Source organism: Pelodiscus sinensis, chromosome Z (assembly GCF_052426305.1).
Source record: "Pelodiscus sinensis isolate ZL-2025 chromosome Z, ASM5242630v1, whole genome shotgun sequence".
Taxonomy (NCBI): domain Eukaryota; kingdom Metazoa; phylum Chordata; order Testudines; family Trionychidae; genus Pelodiscus; species Pelodiscus sinensis.
In genome coordinates, this window is record NC_143085.1 from 5,274,948 (window position 1) to 5,293,285 (window position 18,338).

General features: G+C 44.1%; 1 protein-coding gene across 1 annotated transcript in view; it reads right to left on the minus strand.

The window, feature by feature from the left end:
• Positions 1-273: 273 nt before the first annotated feature.
• The window catches only part of SLC5A1 (solute carrier family 5 member 1), a 47,310-nt gene continuing 29,245 nt past the window's right edge, over positions 274-18,338 (minus strand). The window contains exons 6-15 of the mRNA XM_006125423.5: positions 16,167-16,272; positions 15,866-15,946; positions 15,431-15,651; positions 13,746-13,881; positions 12,210-12,317; positions 10,549-10,699; positions 9,612-9,780; positions 6,246-6,461; positions 3,640-3,742; positions 274-2,408 (exon numbers count right to left, since the gene is read on the minus strand). Of these exons, the coding sequence (XP_006125485.3) occupies positions 2,191-2,408; positions 3,640-3,742; positions 6,246-6,461; positions 9,612-9,780; positions 10,549-10,699; positions 12,210-12,317; positions 13,746-13,881; positions 15,431-15,651; positions 15,866-15,946; positions 16,167-16,272 (1,509 nt within the window). The 3' untranslated portion in view covers positions 274-2,190. The remainder of the gene's footprint in view (positions 2,409-3,639; positions 3,743-6,245; positions 6,462-9,611; positions 9,781-10,548; positions 10,700-12,209; positions 12,318-13,745; positions 13,882-15,430; positions 15,652-15,865; positions 15,947-16,166; positions 16,273-18,338) is intronic.

Sequence of the window (18,338 nt, forward strand, 5' to 3'; positions counted from 1 at the left end):
GGGTTGGCACCATTCTACAATGTCCTGGAAAGTCTCATCCATGTACCTCTCTGTCTCCATTAGTCCATTAGTTCCTCCAGAACAGCCACTTTGGTCTCCAATGCCCATATATGATAGTTTCTGAGGGCCACATGCTTTTTGTTCTCAAACTCCCAGTCAAATACCACATTATCATTCACCATAGTAGCCAGCTTTATAGTAACAACCTCAGTATGAGTCAATAATGTGACGCTGTTTCCAAAAAAAAAAAAAAAAAAACCACAGGAGACAGAGTCAAGTGTAGTACAGCTGTTCCCAGATGTGCAATTGATGCGGACTGAATACATTTTATTTTAGTATTTGATCTAAAAAAATTTTTTAAATTATATTTTACATTTTCTATTGTATTATACAAAGAACTCTTGACTTTCTGGCCCCCAAACACATTAGAAACATTTAATAAATACAAAGTTAATGAAATATAATAAATTCCTTAACACAGTACAGTGATGACTGGTAAGATGCTTCCTCCTACTCTACTTATTGTAAGACTGTTTGCATTAAGATTTAGATTGTATTGATTGGACTTGGCATGATGCAGCCCATGTCAGGATATTGCAGGGAGATGGAATATTATATTGACGATCCTAGTGCAGCGACATGCACAAAGAAGACAGCACGTTTTGCTATGGCCCCATCTGAGATAACATGAAGACAGTGTCATGAAAGTAATAGAGATCTACAACAGAGCAACATGCTACAGAAAGCGCCTTATATGATTGCAGCACAGTGCAGTGTGCTGTAGAATACTGCAGGAAGACAAGATGCATATTACATGGAACTGAGATACTGCAGGAAGCTGTGATACACAATACAAAAAGGATTGTAATACAGACTAGGTGTTATTTGGAATTTCCCATGTGCCTTCTCTAGATCTGTGCCTCTTTGGGAAGATGAATTAGACTGTAAGAATTTTCCGTTTCACTTTTCAGCCTGGAATTGAAGTACATCACATGCTGTCTCCTTAGCTTCTCGCTAGTTTTTGAGACTCAAACCGTGATCATTGTCTCATGATTGTCTCAACCTGGTTTCACTCTCCCAGACAAGATGAAGATACTTATAATGGTTTGAGACGATGTCAGTTTTCTTTGGGGGAAACTATAATGTAACAGTCTTACTTGTGGCATGAGTGAAACTTCTTAACAAAACTGTTAGGGAAGATTAATTCAGTTTTTCAGGAAAAATACTGTATAGTTTTTGTGTACTTGGAAGCAAGACACAAGGCCAGGGCTCTGGTGCTAAGAACATTCATCCCTGAGGAAGGATTACCATGTGGTAAATCCAGTAAGAAGAGAAACTAAAAGAACACTTGTGCCATCCTTAAAAATAGAGTCTCAGAGTACATGTAAAAAGAGTCTAATTCTGACAACTCATGGTAGGTAATCAAAGCCACCAAGAATATATTTAAAAGCTAATCTTGAAGAGTCAGGCATAAACACAACTCTTATGAGGGTTTGTCAGATATAGTTGGTCTAATATCAAACCCATTCAAATAGTACCCAAAAGTTAAAATCAGGTGGTATGTGGGTTCATATTCCCCTCATGTGAGAGTGGCAAAAGAAGAGAGGAAAAATCCACTAAAAAGTGTAATGCATGGAACAGAGAGTGAAGAGAGAAAAGGGATATTAAAATAGATGAAGTATGAAAGGAACACACCAATAAAATGTCATCAATAGGAAACTCTTCAGGCAACCTTTATTTTCAGGGGATTCAATTATCCTAAATCCATAGCGTGGTATTCAGATAGCTGAACTTAAAAAAAAAAATCACCGTGGGAAAAGGGCACATTTTCACCATCCCCCAAAATAGTTCATAAAACCATGAAGTGGATACATGCAGGTCAATCAGCCCTGCTTCTCATGTTCTGAAATTGAGCTATGAAATGTATTTCATAGGAGAGATTGACTAAATTCTCCCGAGTATCCTGGATTCAAATTCTGCCCTTTGGAACATCAGAATTCAGATGTTTAATTACCACCACAAAACCAATGAATAAATCAACTTATGTATATAATCTCGTTGAACAAGTCTCATAAGTATATCTATCAGTGAAATTTAGAAAGCGTAATATCTTTTGAAGAATACAGTGCAATTTCAAAAGGGAAAAGGGACTAGTTAGACCTTCATGAAAACTGGCATACGAGTTGAGGTTTATGCAAAAAAGGCATGACAGAATACTGCCACGGTCAGTAGAATGATTCCATTGATGTTCACAACATTTCTCCAGAGTGGTGTCTCGGACGTGTCAGTCAGTTTCTTCTGTATTGCTTCCTGCTCCTCTTTGCTGAGTTTGGGACCTTTTTTCTGATCTAAGCCACAGAACCAGTTGTAGGCCTTCTTGCAGCATCCTTGTTCTTCATCAGCTTCTTCTGTGATAGAAAAAATAGCACAGTGGTCAAGTAACGGGGTACCTGCTGCTCTATAAGATTGGCGTTAAAACAAGCTCTCAGTGATACAGAGCAGTAGAGCCTCTTGTAATTGAAATAACAGCTCCTAATGTGTGGTCTTAATGATGACAAATGTTTACGGAAAGATGGGGTTTGTAGGATTAGATGAACATTATGATTCCTTAGCAGATGTGCAAAGTGAGTGGCTTATGATATCTAGAAAGCTCTATAATTAATTTGAACCTTACAAACCCCTAAACCCTCCAATTCACTAATTGCTTGTTCTCAGTTAGCAGTGAGATAGCTGAAAACACTAGGGCTGCGTCTAGACTGGCAAGTTTTTCTGCAAAAGCAGCTGCTTTTGCGGAAAAACTTGCCAGCTGTCTACACTGGCCGCTTGAATTTCCGAAAGAACACTGACGATCTCATGTAAGATTGTCAGTGATCTTGAGAAAATGCTATGCTGCTCCCGTTCGGGCAAAAGCCCTCTTGCGCAAAATGCATGACCCCGCCTACCCCCTCCATCAAGTTTTGCTGCCCCAGTCAGCCCCCCCCTTTTTTTCCCACAACAAGTTTTGCTGCTATTTTTGGGGTGTGGGAGGAGTGTGGGGGGTTTTCGAAAATCAAAAAGGGGGCATGATGCCGAAAAGTTTGGGAACTACTGCCTTAGAGAATATACTCGCCAGCTAGAAATTGAGAGGCAGGTCACTGATTTGTGCAGGGTTTAACTCTGCTTATTCAACCTTTATGGGAGTGAGCTTTGTGTCAGAGCCTGGAGCCAGGCAGAATTTTGTGCAGTTTATCAATACAGTTCTGCCAGGCCTCTTCATCTTGCTCTGCACTACGACCTTCAATGTGCCAACCATGACCCCTACACACTCACATCATTAAAATGCATCCTCGTGCTGTCTTTTAAAGTGTAAGACCTACACAGCTCTTGAAACCACATCTTTCCTCAGCTATATTTTGTTCTAGCCCTGGACTTCTCACCTAGTTACATGCAGGCTTTTGTGCTATGCCCAAAAAATCAATTAGAACTAGACTGTCATCCTAAAATTATTTTCACTCAGAATCTTTACACCAGACTTAGTTAATGGACAGTGGTACATGAACTCTGTGCCTACTAGCCCGTTAGTATATGAGTTTTCATGAGACTACAGGGCACTTTCACTTTTTCTTCAGGAATGAAGTTGGACTGTTATTCAGAAATCACCTGCTATAGCATCATTGCTCTCAGGTTCTTCAATCTTCTCATCTGCATCCAGGTCAATACGTTCCTCCTTGCTGTTCCGCAGTGACCAGCACAAGCGGTAAAGCTGCCATGAAACAAAATAAATTTACAAGGGTCTGAGCGTTAGAGTGCTGGCATTGGCACATTGAGACTGGTTTTGGATTTACAGTCCCATGAAATGTTTGCTAAATATTATTTAGTGATTACTAGGGTCTTCATAAGACTGGGAACAGATATTGAAGGTTATTATTCCAGTTTCCCTTTCTTACCATCTTCAAGCCTTAAGACTTTATTACAGCACACAAGCTAGTCTACACTGCAACGCTATTTGGGGATACTGGATTATCCTGAAATAGCTATTTTGTATCTTAATAGTAAGCCCGTTATTTCAGGCTCATTATTCTGATGTCTGTGAGGAGTAAGGCATGTTTCATAATAGCAATTTATTTCTAAATAAGTGCTGTGTAGATAGCACCGAATTTCAGATTTGATTTGCGTAGCTCAAATTGCATAGCTTATTTTGAACTACAGGTGCAGTGTAGACGCACCCACAGGGCACATCCACGCAGCAGGTCTTAACTCAAAATAAGATATGTAACTTGAGCTATGTTAATTGCATAGCTTAAGTCGAAATAGCTTGTTTTGAATTTGGGGATGTCTATACAGCATTTATTTCAAAATAGAGCACTCTTCCTCTGACTTCCCTTACTCCGCATGCAATGAGGATTACAGAAGTCAGAGTAAACAGTTCTCCAGCTCAACAATATTTCCACGTCATGTCGAAATAACTGGTTGTGTATAGATGCAAACTATGTTATTTCAGAATAACGTTTGTTATTTTGAAATAATGCTGCTATGTAGACATACCCTAAATGTACCAGCTATATTGTGTCTTTCTTAAAAACCAAGTTCCCTTCTTATCGTGTATTTTTGCACTACAGTAGAATTTAAAAGTTATGAACTTCGCAGGAGTGGAGATTATTCAAAACTCTGACATGTTTGCAACTCTGAACAAAACATTATATTTGCTCTTTAAAGAGTGTATAAATAAACTTGAATTTAACATAGCTTTGAACTTTACAGAACAAAAATGCTGCTTTTCACCATCTTAATTTAAATGAAACAAGCAAAGAGAGTTTCCTTATCTTGTCAAATTTTTTTGACTTTTTTTCAGTAGTTTACGTAGAAAACAGTACTATTTGCTCCTACACACCCTTTTTTGTTTGTTTGTTTATTTTTTGTCTTTTCAGCTGCCTTACTGCATTCTTCCAGTTCCAATTCAGAGTTGTCTATGCTACCGGAGAAAGCTGACCTAAGACATGCAACTCCAACTATGAGAATAGTGTAACTGGAGATTACATTCCTTACATTGAATTTCTGCATAATCCTCATTGCAGGAAGTCAATGGGAGAAACTCTCCCATTGAGTTTCCCTTAATCCTCACAACTCCATAGAGTAATAGCATCATTTGGGGTGCCATCAGTGGTCAATTTAGTGGATCCCACTAAATTGAACCCTGGAAGATTGATCTCTCGAGTGTTGTTCTTGGGATAAGTGTAGACTAGGGATGTTAATTGAATAGTTGATTAATCTCATGAATTCTTATCAGTTAGTCGACTATTCTATAGTCCCTGGGCAGCCCCCATCTGTGAGCGGGAGGGGTCTGAGCTCCCAGACCCCATATGGGCAAGAACTGATCCGGGCTGCCTGCTCACCTGGCTCCTAATAAACTTTAAATGCAGAGCTGCACCAGGGGTAAGTCCAGGACCCAGGACAAGCCGGAACTGAGCTGGGCTGCTGGCCAGCCTGCTAAAAATTTTACTGGCAAGTGATGCGGTTGAAAATGTGTGTAGTCTATAGAATTAACCAATACGCTTTTGCTTAATGGTAAATTGACTAGTGCAGATCTGGCCTGAGGTGTATGGTTTACTGCTCATTACAGTATTACTGCTCTGGCCTGAGGTTCTCTTGCAGATAATGTCGTTCAGGTATTACTGACTGTAAAATATTCTACAGCTCATTCGTTTTCCTGGCAGAAGGTGCTCCACTTTCAGACATCTGGATCAAGAAATAATTTGAGGAAGATGCTTTTCATGCAGTTAACTGGGAAAATTCTATAAAATTTGCATAATGTAAATTGCACGTGTCGAAGCAAACGCCTCACTCAGTTTACGCGGCTAAACAGACAGTTTTATTGGCCAATAAAAGCAAAGTGAGCCAAACGTGGTTTTAGCAAAGCCGGGCCCAGTAAGGCTGCTTAACGCAATTAATCCTAGTATTTTTATACCCTTAACCAAACAGTTTGATGTTAGGGCATTCAATTACAGAAATAATTAATTAAACTAGGAAAAACAAAGCCTTATTAACAAGATGGCGGACAGGTACGAGGGAGTACCTCTCCTCTTTGAACCAGCCCAATTAACACATTCCAATAGCACATCTGTCTTGGCCTGGCGCATGGAGTGATAGAAAGTTTACTTCGGCCTACGTGCAAAGACAAAAAGCTGAACTGGGAAAATTCTATAAAATTTGCATAATGTAAATTGCACGGTAGATGATACTAATCTATATTAGGCAACGATACTCACATGTATGTCGGGAATGGGCTTAGTTACCAATGACACACCCAGGATGATGATGGAGGAGATCCCAAAGAGGATTATAGCGAAGTACAGGTAGTGAACTCCACAAATGATCTTTGGACAGTTGCTGGGGCTTACACAGCTGCCAGTTCCATAGGCAAACTCTGCAATCATTCGAGACAGCCCAATTAACAGCCCAATGACCAAGCCCCAGAAGGCACCCTGAAAAAAAAGTGACAGGCGCATTTATCACAAAGTTGTTGCAGGTATGTAAAATATATTGTCTCCTTTAATCTCCTATCATCCCTGCAGTGGGGGCATGACTGCCAATGGATTCATGAATAACCTGTAGCACCAACGTGTTAAGAACACACAAAACAGGAGCCATCTTATTAGTCAGACACAAGCCAGTTATTAAAATGAGCTCCTAGTGTAAGCAAACATCATGTACTGGGCTAGAAAACCAAGAGAATCTCCAAGAGCCTTGGAATAGGTCAACATGCTTTTCCTGGTTCAAAAATAATTCTTCTCCTTATATCACTGCACCTTAGAACAATGCAGGTGTGGGAGGGGGAAGGTAACCTGCAATCTGAAGGCTGCATATGGCCCATTGGGATACTATGTGTGGCCCCCAAGACTTTCTGTTTATCATTGCCCATACGCAGGGTTACCGGGTACTTCAGGTTTTCGACCATGGACAGGCTGTGTTATTGAAGGTTTGTTCATGAGTGCTGGATTGCTGGCAAGGGTTCTTTGTTTGTTTTAAGAGCAGCAGTATTTGTTCTGAAAAGAAATTCTCTCAAGAGTTACATGAAGTTTGCATTCAACGTCTGGCTCTGAAATCCTGACACGGAAGCATAGATTTGGGACACATCCCAATAAAAACGGCTAGAAATGCCTTGTCCCAGCTTTGCATGAGATTCTTTGATGTGTGACAATGCAGGAGGGTCAGACTAGATGATCACAAAGATTTCTGGCTTTAAAAAAAATTGATTTGCATCGTTACAATCGTCTATGCCCACAGCACAGCTCACCATCACGTTGTGGTGCGCGGTGAGTAGGGTTCAGCTGGTTGACCATGCTGATGTGACCACCTCAAAATAGGAGGGTAATGTAGTCATACCGCAATTGCAAATGAAGCCCGGGATTTGAATTTCCCGGGCTTCATTTTCATAAAGCCGGCCGGCGCCATTTTAAATGCCGGCAGTTCGAATCCCGTGCCGCACGGCTACACGCGGCACGGAGTAGCTAGTTCGGATTAGGCTTCCTAATCCGAACTAGCTGTACTCCTCGTGGAATGAGGAGTACAGCTAGTTCGGATTAGGAAGCCTAATCCGAACTAGCTACTCCGTGCCGCGTGTAGCCGCGCGGCACAGGGTTCGAACTGCCGGCATTTAAAAATGGCGCCGGCCGGCTTTATGCAAATGAAGCCCGGGAAATTCAAATCCCGGGCTTCATTTGCAATTGTGGTATGACTACATTACCCTCCTATTTCGAATTAGGAGGGTAGTGTAGACATACCCTCAGTTAGTTCGAATTAGCGCTGTAGTGTAGACATACCCTTAGATACTATTCAATGAACCAGCTTCAGAGATTTACCCTTGGCAATCCATGTGTTTGCTCTATCTGACTCTCTCAAGTCTACATCTCCTAAATACAAACACAACGAACAGACATAGGGTGCATCTACACAGCAGGGCTTAACTGAATTAAGCTATGCAAATTGAGCTACGTCAATTGCGTAGCTTATTTTGAAATTGGGAGCATCTACACAGGACGTATTTCGAAATGAGCACTCATCTTCCGACATCCCTTACCCCTTATACAATGAGGGTTACAGGAGTCAGAGTAAGAAGTCCTCCAGCTTGACGGTATTTCAACTTTATTTTAAAATAACTACCTGCTGTGTAGACACGGACTAAGTTATTTCGAAATAATACTAGTTATTTCGAAATAATGCTGCTGTGTAGACGTACCCATACAGAGCCAAAGTCACTCCTGGAGTTAGCAGATGCAGCCCTCTTGATTTCAGGCAAGTTGCACCCACGGAAAGTAGAATTTAGCCCATAAGCTGAAAAGGAGAGAACTAATGGTACAGAATTAAAAAATCCTGCTGGACATTATCTAGTTTGAACAAATTTTATTTTGTAACAATTATTAAACTGCCAGAAAATAACAGAAGTGTATTGGAATCAGATGCTCAGTTTACTGTAGAAATAAGAATCTTTCTGTAAAGTTTAATCTGGAAAATACTAATAAAAATGGGACTTGGTTTCAGGAAGTACTTGATCCCATTATTGATTCTAATTAGAAGGGTGACTTGTACCAACGGCTGAGAACCTTACTAGTTCTTCATTCATTTTCACTCAGGACCACAGGCTCCATTACATGAGATTCAGTCACACTGTGACTGGAAATAGAACATCCGTGCTTGTGAAATATCTATCACTTCAGCACCTCTGAAATTCAAGTGGTCAGTAACCTGCATAAGTTCTCACAAGGAGGCTACATCTACACTGGTCCCTTTTCCGGAAGGGGCATGTAAATTTCACCTATCGTAGTAGGGAAATCCGCGGGGGATTTAAATATCCCCCGCGGCATTTAAATAAAAATGTCCGCCGCTTTTTTCCGGCTTTTAAAAAAGCCGGAAAAGAGCGTCTACACTGGCCCCGATCCTCTGGAAAAAGCACCCTTTTCCGGAGGCTCTTATTCCTACTTCAGAGTAGGAATAAGAGCCTCCGGAAAAGGGCACTTTTTCCGGAGGATCGGGGCCAGTGTAGACGCTCTTTTCCGGCTTTTTTAAAAGCCGGAAAAAAGCGGCGGACATTTTTATTTAAATGCCGCGGGGGATATTTAAATCCTCCGCGGATTTCCCTACTAGGATAGGTGAAATTTACATGCCCCTTCCGGAAAAGGGGCCAGTGTAGACAAGCCCAGAGTCTGTGGCAAAAGAACCCAGATCACACGAATGCCAGTACTTCACAATATGACTTTCCCTGTGCTTGTTTGAAGCTTACAGAACATGGAGAACCCAGAAGGTTGCATTAAAACACTGTTTCCCAGAAATTATCCCTGCAGAGAAAGTCGCAGTGAAACAATAGGTGGCCCCAGCCACACAGCTGTGTAGGAGCCAATAAAGTCCAACAAAGTCCATGCGTATTTACATATAAGTAATGGACGGGGGGGCATGAGAGATCCTCAACTTAGCCAAGGGCCCCTCAAGCACCACACTTTGGAACTTCAGGCACGGGGCTCTGGTGGGAACAGTCTCAATGACATTGAGAATAAAATGGATTGAGACGAAGAAAGGGCTGTTGTCTCAGCGCACAGACAAGTGTCTTTTGTGAGATTTTGCTTCTAGCCTGTACTCACCTCCTCATTGACCCGCTTACAGAAGATGGCAAGCAGGAAGGTAGCAGCAATGGGTGGGCCCAGGTAGCTGGTGATAGACTGTATATAGTCAAAGAGCTGCCCACTCTGAGCTGACTGCACCACAGGAACCCATGCGATGCTGACACCAATTAAAACTAAGATAAATAACCTGTAAATAAAACCAGTAAATAATCTGTTAGCCACCTGTTTATAAACATCAATCAGAAACACAGAAATCACAGTCTCTCAGCTATTTAACAACTCATTGTGCTATTCAACCAGCATTAAAACATCAGCCAAAATAACAGTGACCAGCCTTCAGCACTGGGGGAAAAGAGTAACCAGCAATGAGCTCTCACCAGATCCATCAGCTCTCAGTCAGCCCAATGTGAGAACTCTGCTCTCACAACAATCAATCACCTATGATAATAAGTCAGCTATAAATACAGCGATCAATACAACAGCAAAGAGAGAAGAAGAAAAGAGAAATCAGCAGCATGACTAGTGAATATTACTGATGCTGTAGCTTTGTCTAGCCAGAATCTTGGAATAAAAAAAAACTTAAAATACAACAACGGTCCTGTAGCACCTTAGAGACTAGCAAAAATATATAAATAGTATCATGAGCTTTCTTGGGCACAGCCCACTTCTTCAGGTGATAAAAAATGACATTTAAATAGATCTCCTGGGATATCTGTCAGGAATAGACACCTCAGATTCATCTTCAAATAAACAACATGGCTTGGAAATTACCCCATGGAATATCCAGGGCACACATGGGATGAAGCTGTCGGGCCACAAGAGGTCAGTGCTGTACCACGTGCAGTCAGGGAAAGGCTATTCCTCAAGTCATTAAGGTGAACTCCGAAAGGAACACTTGTGCTGGCTCCCAGATGTAGTTGGTTGCTAATGGTGGGAAATGCGCAGTCCCACTTACCTCCCAGCCAGCATGAGCTCTCTCTCCGAGGCCCGGGTGCGTATTCTGGTGTAGATGTCCATGGTGAACAGTGTGCTAGCACTATTGAAAATGGAAGTCAGGGAGCTCATGAGAGAGGCCAGCATGACTGACAGCATCAGACCCCGCAATCCTGAAACACAGAAACACACCAGCTCAACTGGGCTGGGCCAGGCACTAAGGAAGCTGCGTGAGCGACATCTCTGAGTGCACGGTCTGCCCTCCCCGGCCCAGGGCATAACAACGTCATAGCACCCTGCTGGGACAGTAGCAGGATGGGGCCTGCTATGTCAGGAAGCACAGCGTTTACAATACATATAGTACCCAGGCTGGGCTCTGAGGAGATCGACAATGCCTGTGTGGATTTGCTCATGTCAGAGCTCCTCGTACATAACATCAGCAGGCGATTCTCTCTAGACACGGGGGGCAGAGGGCAAGGCTATTCATGCATTTCCCCAATGCCAGGTCAATCAGGATCTGTTGGCGGGGGAGCATGAGAAGTCTTCAGGCCCTGTCCCTGCTACCCAAGGGGATGCCCCGGGATGGCTTGGGGCCACTTCAGAAATTTATGAAGTGCCCCCCCCCTTTTAAAAATGATTGCCCACTCCTCATCGAGACCATCCCCGACAGGTGTCTGTCGAACCTGCTCTTAAATATCTCCAGAGGTGGAGATTCCACAACCCCCCTGGGCAATTTATTCCACCCTGACAGGTAGGACGTTTTTCCTAATGTCCAGCCTAAGCCTCCCTTGCTGCAGTTTAAGCCCATTGCCTCTTGTCCTGTCCTCAGAGGCCAGGGAGAAGACTGTCATGGCTAGACCGTCTGGCATCTATGGTCGTACAGGTCATAATGCCCTGCATGTATAGGAATATACAGTATATCGATATTAGAATGACCCCAGAAGGGGTGGGGCCTTGGGCGGAAGGGGCAGAGCCAGGAGACTTATTGTGTTTCCCCTGCCACTCCTGCTTGACCTGGGGTGGGGGGGCATGAGAAGTTCTTCCCCCGCCCCCACTCAGTCCCCTAGAGAGAAACGCCAGCTGCTTTAAAACAGGCGGTTTAGGTGCCTAGTGAGACGAGACCTCACGCACTCTGCCTGCACCAAGGCCAATCAGGGCCTGGGGATGGGGAAGCGCGCAAAGTCTCCTCGCCCTGCAAGAGTGTGCAGCGGCTAAAGAGACATGCTGGCTGTTTTAAATCAGCCAGCAGTGTCTCTCTAGCCCAGGGGTGGGCTGCTGCTCCCTCACCTCTGCAGTGGCTAGAGAGACATGCCAGCTGTTCTAGCGCCTGCGCACCCTGGCAGGGCAGGGAAAGGACGTGAGAGACTTCATGGGCCCCTCCTGCCCCCGACCAAAGGCACAAGGCAGCTAGAGATAAAAGCTAGCTGATTGGTCTGGGTGTGGGGGAGCGACAGGGCAGCTGTGGTCTTGGCAGGCCAGATCTTTGTCAACCCTGATCTAGAGCCTATTGCAAATGAGCCCTTATAAGAAAACGCTTGTGGTGTCAAATTGACTAAATGAAAATGCAGGTTCCCTAGTTCTAGTACCTGGCTCTGACAAATCTCTCCCTCACAACACTCAGCGTCCATTCATCTGTGCTCCATGGCTTTGCCTCAAAAACTCCTATCACAGCCAGTGTCTTACCGTTCGGCATAAGGTCCACTACCATGCTGGGATAGGCAACATTTGAACAGCCAACTTTGGTGCCACAGAGTTTCTCACATTCTTCAGGCACGACACAAGCCACCTTATCTGAGAAAATAAGATAAAAAACACGGTTACAGGGGGGTCATAGCAGCAATTTACCCAAACATCAAAACTTCCCACGCCCATCTCCATATTAAACCACTGGATTTTTTTCCCCTGATATCACCGTTGGCTAGCTCCGCAGTTGTGGGAAGGGGTTCCATTCCTGCATCATCTCTTTCCTAGCCAGGAAAGAGTGATGATCCTAAGGTCAAGTCACTAAAATTGCTGCTACAGAGCAGAACAGGAGGGCAGAACTGAATCATAGGAGGACTCCAAAATCAGGGCTCAGGGACTAGCCTCAGCAAAGTTAGGATATGCTCTGAAAGGCCCTCTCTTGCTAGAGCCACCTGCTCTCCTGCCTGCTGTTGTAAACGCAGCTCAGTGTGGAGGGGAAAGAACTGGCTCTCGGCTCACACTGAGTTTAAGCTGGAAATTGCAGGTATTTCCATGCGCTGGGAACACTCCTTTCTGAGATCTAGGCATCACTCCCTCTGCCTGGGCAAAACATCAGCCACAGACGGGAATGTTTCCCAGCCACTCAGTCAGAGCAGGAATGCTGTAACAGCAAAGAGGACACTAAGGTCTTGTCTGTACTATGCCAAGGATCAACGCTGCAGTGATTGATTCATGAGCCATCGATTTATTTGTCTTCTTAGACATAATAAATCAATCTCTGAGCATGCTCACGTAGACACATTGGTAGTCAAACCAAGACAAGAAGAGTGGCTGGCGTTGATGGGGTCACTGCCCCGGCCAGCCTTATCGCACGCAAGATGCCGCGGTGAGTATGTCGACTTCAGATACGGTATTACCATAGCTGAAGTAGATCAGCAGTGGAGGTTAGTGTAGACAAAAATCTCACTCTAGGGGTGTGTCTAGACTACAGGGTTTTGTCGACAAGGACTTGTGTCGACAAAACTATACCTGCGTCAACACTACCGCAGCGTTCTGTCGACAGTAAGTCGACAGGACGCGGCAGTTTTGTTGACAGCAATAAACTTAATTCTACAAGGAATAACACCTTTTGTCGACAAAGTTCTGTCAACAAAAGGCGCTATTGCATCCACACTGCTTTTTCAAAAGAGTGTGTCTGGACTCTGTCGAAAAAGTGGCTTGCTTTGTCAACAGAACTGGCTGTAGTCTAGATGCTCTTTGTCGACAGGAGTTTTGTCGACAAAAGCCTGTAGTCTAGATGTGCCCTCGATTCCTGTCCCCACAAGGTACAGCAGTACCCCCATGGGGAGCACTAAGCAGGGGAAGGAGAAAGAGCAGAATCTTCTTATTTTGTAGGAAAGGCCTTGTAGTATTTTGATGTTCTGAGTCAGGAGAGGGGCTAAAGGAGCTGAGGTTTTGGGGACAGCATAGATAAAAATGAGCGGGGCTGGAAGAGGAATGAGAAGAGAATGGGGAGGCTACAGTATTAGGTCTTACCAGTGTACAGAATACGACTGATCATCCCAGGCATCACCATCAGAAACATGGGCAGCAGCTTCAGATACCCGCACAGGATACAGCCCGCCTTCACATGGGACATGTTCTTGGCTGAGAGACATCGCTGAACGATAACCTGCCAAAGAAACAGGAGATGTGAATGACTCCCACGTTGTCACCCACTCACAGTGCTGAGCAGACCAATGCAAAATGACTGTTTCAACGGTATTGCAGCGAGAATGTTTTGCTCTTCTTTGTAATTAGGAAAATGCAAAGGCATTTGAAGGCCTGAAGACACATTTAAATGGCTAAATATAAATACTCTATTGTCTAATGCATGTTTAATCTGTGAATTTCTCTGACACATGGATGTTACTAAACCAAATATTGAGAATCAAAAAGAACTAGGCAATTACATGAATAAGAAGGGGAACACTATTGCACTGCTAGGACATAGATCATAAAGGTTCTCAATCCTTTTGCTTCAGAGCATAGGCTGATCACCAGCTGAAGCTTGAAGGATTCGCTCCAACTTGCACATGGTTTATTATGCTGCACAGTTAGAATGGTGCATTCTCCTTCCTTTGAAAACATCCCTATTTGATTGTATTGTTTTTGGAGACTGAATTGACTACTGATCTAGGGAGAAGGAAGCAAAAACACATGGACAGTCCAGCACAATGGGATCCGTTGAGAGGACAGAACAAAATACAGAGCATCTGCCCAGCATTGTTTTTGCAAGAGATTAAAGCAGCAACAGTGCTCTAGTGGTGCTGGAACGCTGCACCATAGAACACTAGAACTGGAAGGGACCTCAAGAGGTCATCAAGTCCAGTCCCCTGCATGGCCAAGAACCATCTGGGTCATCCCTGACAAAAGTGTATCGAGCCTGGTCTTTAATATCTCCAGTGATGAAGCTTCCACAACCTCCCTAAAGGCAATCGATGCACAGCTGAGAATAGAACCCCAGCCTGTGAGTGTCTAGGCGAGAGGTTTAGCACCACACCATGCCAACTCAACCCTACAGCTCAAGGTTGAATCTCTCTCGTCTGGGACTCTCTATTCCAGCAACATCCATGGACAGGCTGCGGAGCTGGCAGCCAGAGTTGAGGCACTGGGGTTGGTGGCCAGGAAGGAAGCTGAATCTGAAGGCTTGCCTATCCCCTGCCCCGGGAGACCCTGGAGGCCAGCAGCATAGGGGACAGACTTGACCTGCCCTGGTCTGGCAAACGTCCTCAACTGGAACAGATCAGGTCCTGAGTGTGGCAAACCAGGGAAGTGCAACCTGCATTTTTTTCTGGCTCTTCTTGAGTACAACATTTGCCCTCAGAGCACACCACATAGATATGCCTGGTATGATTGAATGGGAAGCCAAGCCTTTACCTATTAACATGCCCATATTTTTTAAAAATTGGGCCCTTGCATTTCTGCAGTGTATCTAAGAGGGGAAAGGCAGCACCACACACCCAGCATATGTCCAGAATGGCAGGAAAATATAGTAATGGAACACGGACATCCTATTCACTTAACATAGGAGAGACTGAGAGAAAAAAAAGCTATAAAGAAAAAACAATAATTTCCTTCTAGGAGATAATATCCATTTTTATGGCATAGGGGTAGAGTGGGAGAGAGATCTTCCAATGAGATTACAGATGTTAGAATGCCCTGAATTTCCTTTCCCCTACCTGATCTGTGCACCAGTACCACAAAGCGAGGATGCTCAAGCCAAAGACAAGGCCGGGCCATGGCAGATCTCCAGTGATTGGGTCTCGGAAGATGTGGAAGGAATCTGCCCGGGGGGTGTAGCATTTTGGGTCAATGGTAACGTTTCCATAGGAGATGTTGCTTGGAATAGCGTTCATGTATTTCTCCATAAAGGCCTCGTATCCTCCTACTTTGGCGAATGCTGAAAAACAGAGCAGAAAAAACACTTGGGATTCCTAATGGCGCTGAGAGTCCAAGGAGAAAATTCCATGCGGTCAATGTGAAAGGTCTGCCCCAGTAGCAAGGGCCCAGACTGTCTGAATTGCTGGGCCTGAGGACCGTTGATCCTGCCCCCTCCCCTCGGCAGGCCTAGCTGTAGCTGATCATTCCAGCTTTTGTTCATCAGATTAACTTACCAAATCCTGTGAGAATAAAGGATCCCACCAGCATAATAATGGTCTGTAAGGTGTCTGTGTAAATCACAGCAGCAAGGCCACCTACATGCAAAGAAAAACAATTATGAGGGTCTTTCTGTTAATACCTTCATGGGAATCGGCCTCTCTTTGCCCTCTCGCTGTCTCTTTAATAATATGCACTTACACCTCTCCCCTTTCTTGCTTACTTCTTCCCACTATCCTCATCCCTCACTTCCATTTTCATCTTTCTGAAAATTGTTTCAACTTGATTTTAATGTATCAAATTGTTCCACAAACTCACCTGTAATCGTGTAAAGACCAGTAATACCCAGTAGTATGATTATGGCCAAATACAGATTCAGCCCCATAGCGATTTGGATAAATATAGCTCCAGAGAATATATCTGCCTAATAAAAGGAAACACGACAGGTTAGGGAATGCTTAAGATAAAAGCGTTTTTATAAATATCTATTGATATCATCCCCACCCCAAACCACTGCACACAAAAAAACAATAAAAGCACATGCAAAATAAAGACAGATCATGTTTCTTTAGTCACCCAGACCTGCTTTTATTTTAACTGCCAGTTGCTTTTTGAAGCTCACTTCTTAGTTTTGCCTGTCTTATTTAATTTGCAGAAATTTGTCACTGAACTCTCCTAGCCAAATCTGGCTAGCTGCCTTTCCAGCTCTGTGATCTTTTGTATGAGGAAACAATTCAGCAAAGTTCTTAAATTCCAGATCATGCTAACACCCAAGTCATTTCACAACCTTCACATTATATCCAGGAAGAGTTTTGTTAAGTGGCTCTTTTTTCTTTACTTACAAATGTGCTCTATGCTATTATTCACACCTCACCTTTCCAGTGCAACACAGATGACCCAGTTGAGGACAAACAGGAATAAAAGACGACACCTTATTTTACACAAGAAATATCCATCCATGTAATTAGCATTCAGCTTGCCAGCTGGGGAAACAATTACCTCTTTTGCTTTTGAAGTAACATGAATTTTGCAACTTTGTGAAGAAGGCCTGGGATTTTAGTTACCAGCTCAGCTGCACTGAAGCAAACCCCTAAAACGGACATGACCTGAAATCAGAATAACCAATTCTCATCCAAAACATGCCTCACCAATGGAAATCTTATCTCTCTTAGGGGTTTGCAACATGCTGCATCAGTGCTGGGGAGCAGAGGATTTTCCTAAGTGCCTACATGCCTTAGGAGCAGATGTGATGTGTCACTGAATTTGTGCTCCTAAGTCACTTAGGTGCTTTTGAAATCCTCCTCCTAAAATTGCAGTGTACAGAAGAAGAATGTTTAGTTCTCGACTCTACTAGGTTTTAGCACAAATATTTATTCAAGGAACATGGTCAGGTACTTTACCACAAGGAGAGGGGTAAAATAAAAGTCAGGCATCTGGCTAATGGTGCCAGGCTGTACATGACAACAACATTTAGTGCATTTTACCTTTAAAGCTTTTTACAACCAGTAAGTAAAATATTCTCATGATGCCCCAGTCAGCCAAGCAACTGAGTAATCCCCATTTTGCAGGCGGGGAGACTAAAGTGAAAATATAAAGGGGCAAATCCACACCACAGCATTCAGCTTGAGTGGCTGGGCAGGTGCTGGTGGAAGAAAACCTCTCTCCCAGGCCACTGAGGAAACTCCTCTTTGAGACTGTCGCCACCTCAATCTCTCTTCACCCCTCCTGCCTTTAAGGCAAGAAGAAGACTTTTGCAGCTGAAAATCCCCCAGCCCCGCTGCCACCACCTGTGAGTAGGCAGAACACCCATGGGGAAGACCTGGTGGGTGCTAAGCATCTCCCAGCTGCTCTCATCATCTCTCCTGCCCTCCCTGCTCATGGGGGGCACTGTGGATCAATGCCTCCCTCTCCCTCCCCGTGCCTTTGATGCACCACTAGCAGCTATTTTGCAGTGTTCCGGAGGCTCTGGGCGAGGAAGAGGGAGGAGCGAGGATGTGATGCATTCAGAGGACGGGGTGGAATGGGGCGGGAGGAGGCAGGGAGAGGGTGGAGCAGGGGATAGGACGAGGCAGGGCAGCAGTGAGGAAAGGGCTGGGAATGAGACCAGGACTTGCGGCAGAGCTATGGGTCAAGCACCTCCTCTCTGGCACTTTTGAAAGTTGACACCTCTCCTGTGCACCGCAAGGGCTGTGAAACAAATGCAGAGTCCCACCAACAAATTCTGCCCCTGCCTTTGCCATCTGCAGTCATGGGGGCAGGAGCTGGGGTTAAAAGGCAGGAATTTGTTAGAGTACAATCCATCAGGCTGTCATACTGTGCCCCTCACTAGGGGAGAAGATTCCTTCCTGACCTTTACAGTTGCTCATCTTATGCCCCAAAGCTTGAATCCTAGGGCTGGAAGAGACCTCAGGAGGTCATCGAGTCCAAGGTTAATTTATTTTTAGCACCAGCTTAGTTTGAATGGTTACAAATATTAATGGTTATAAAATG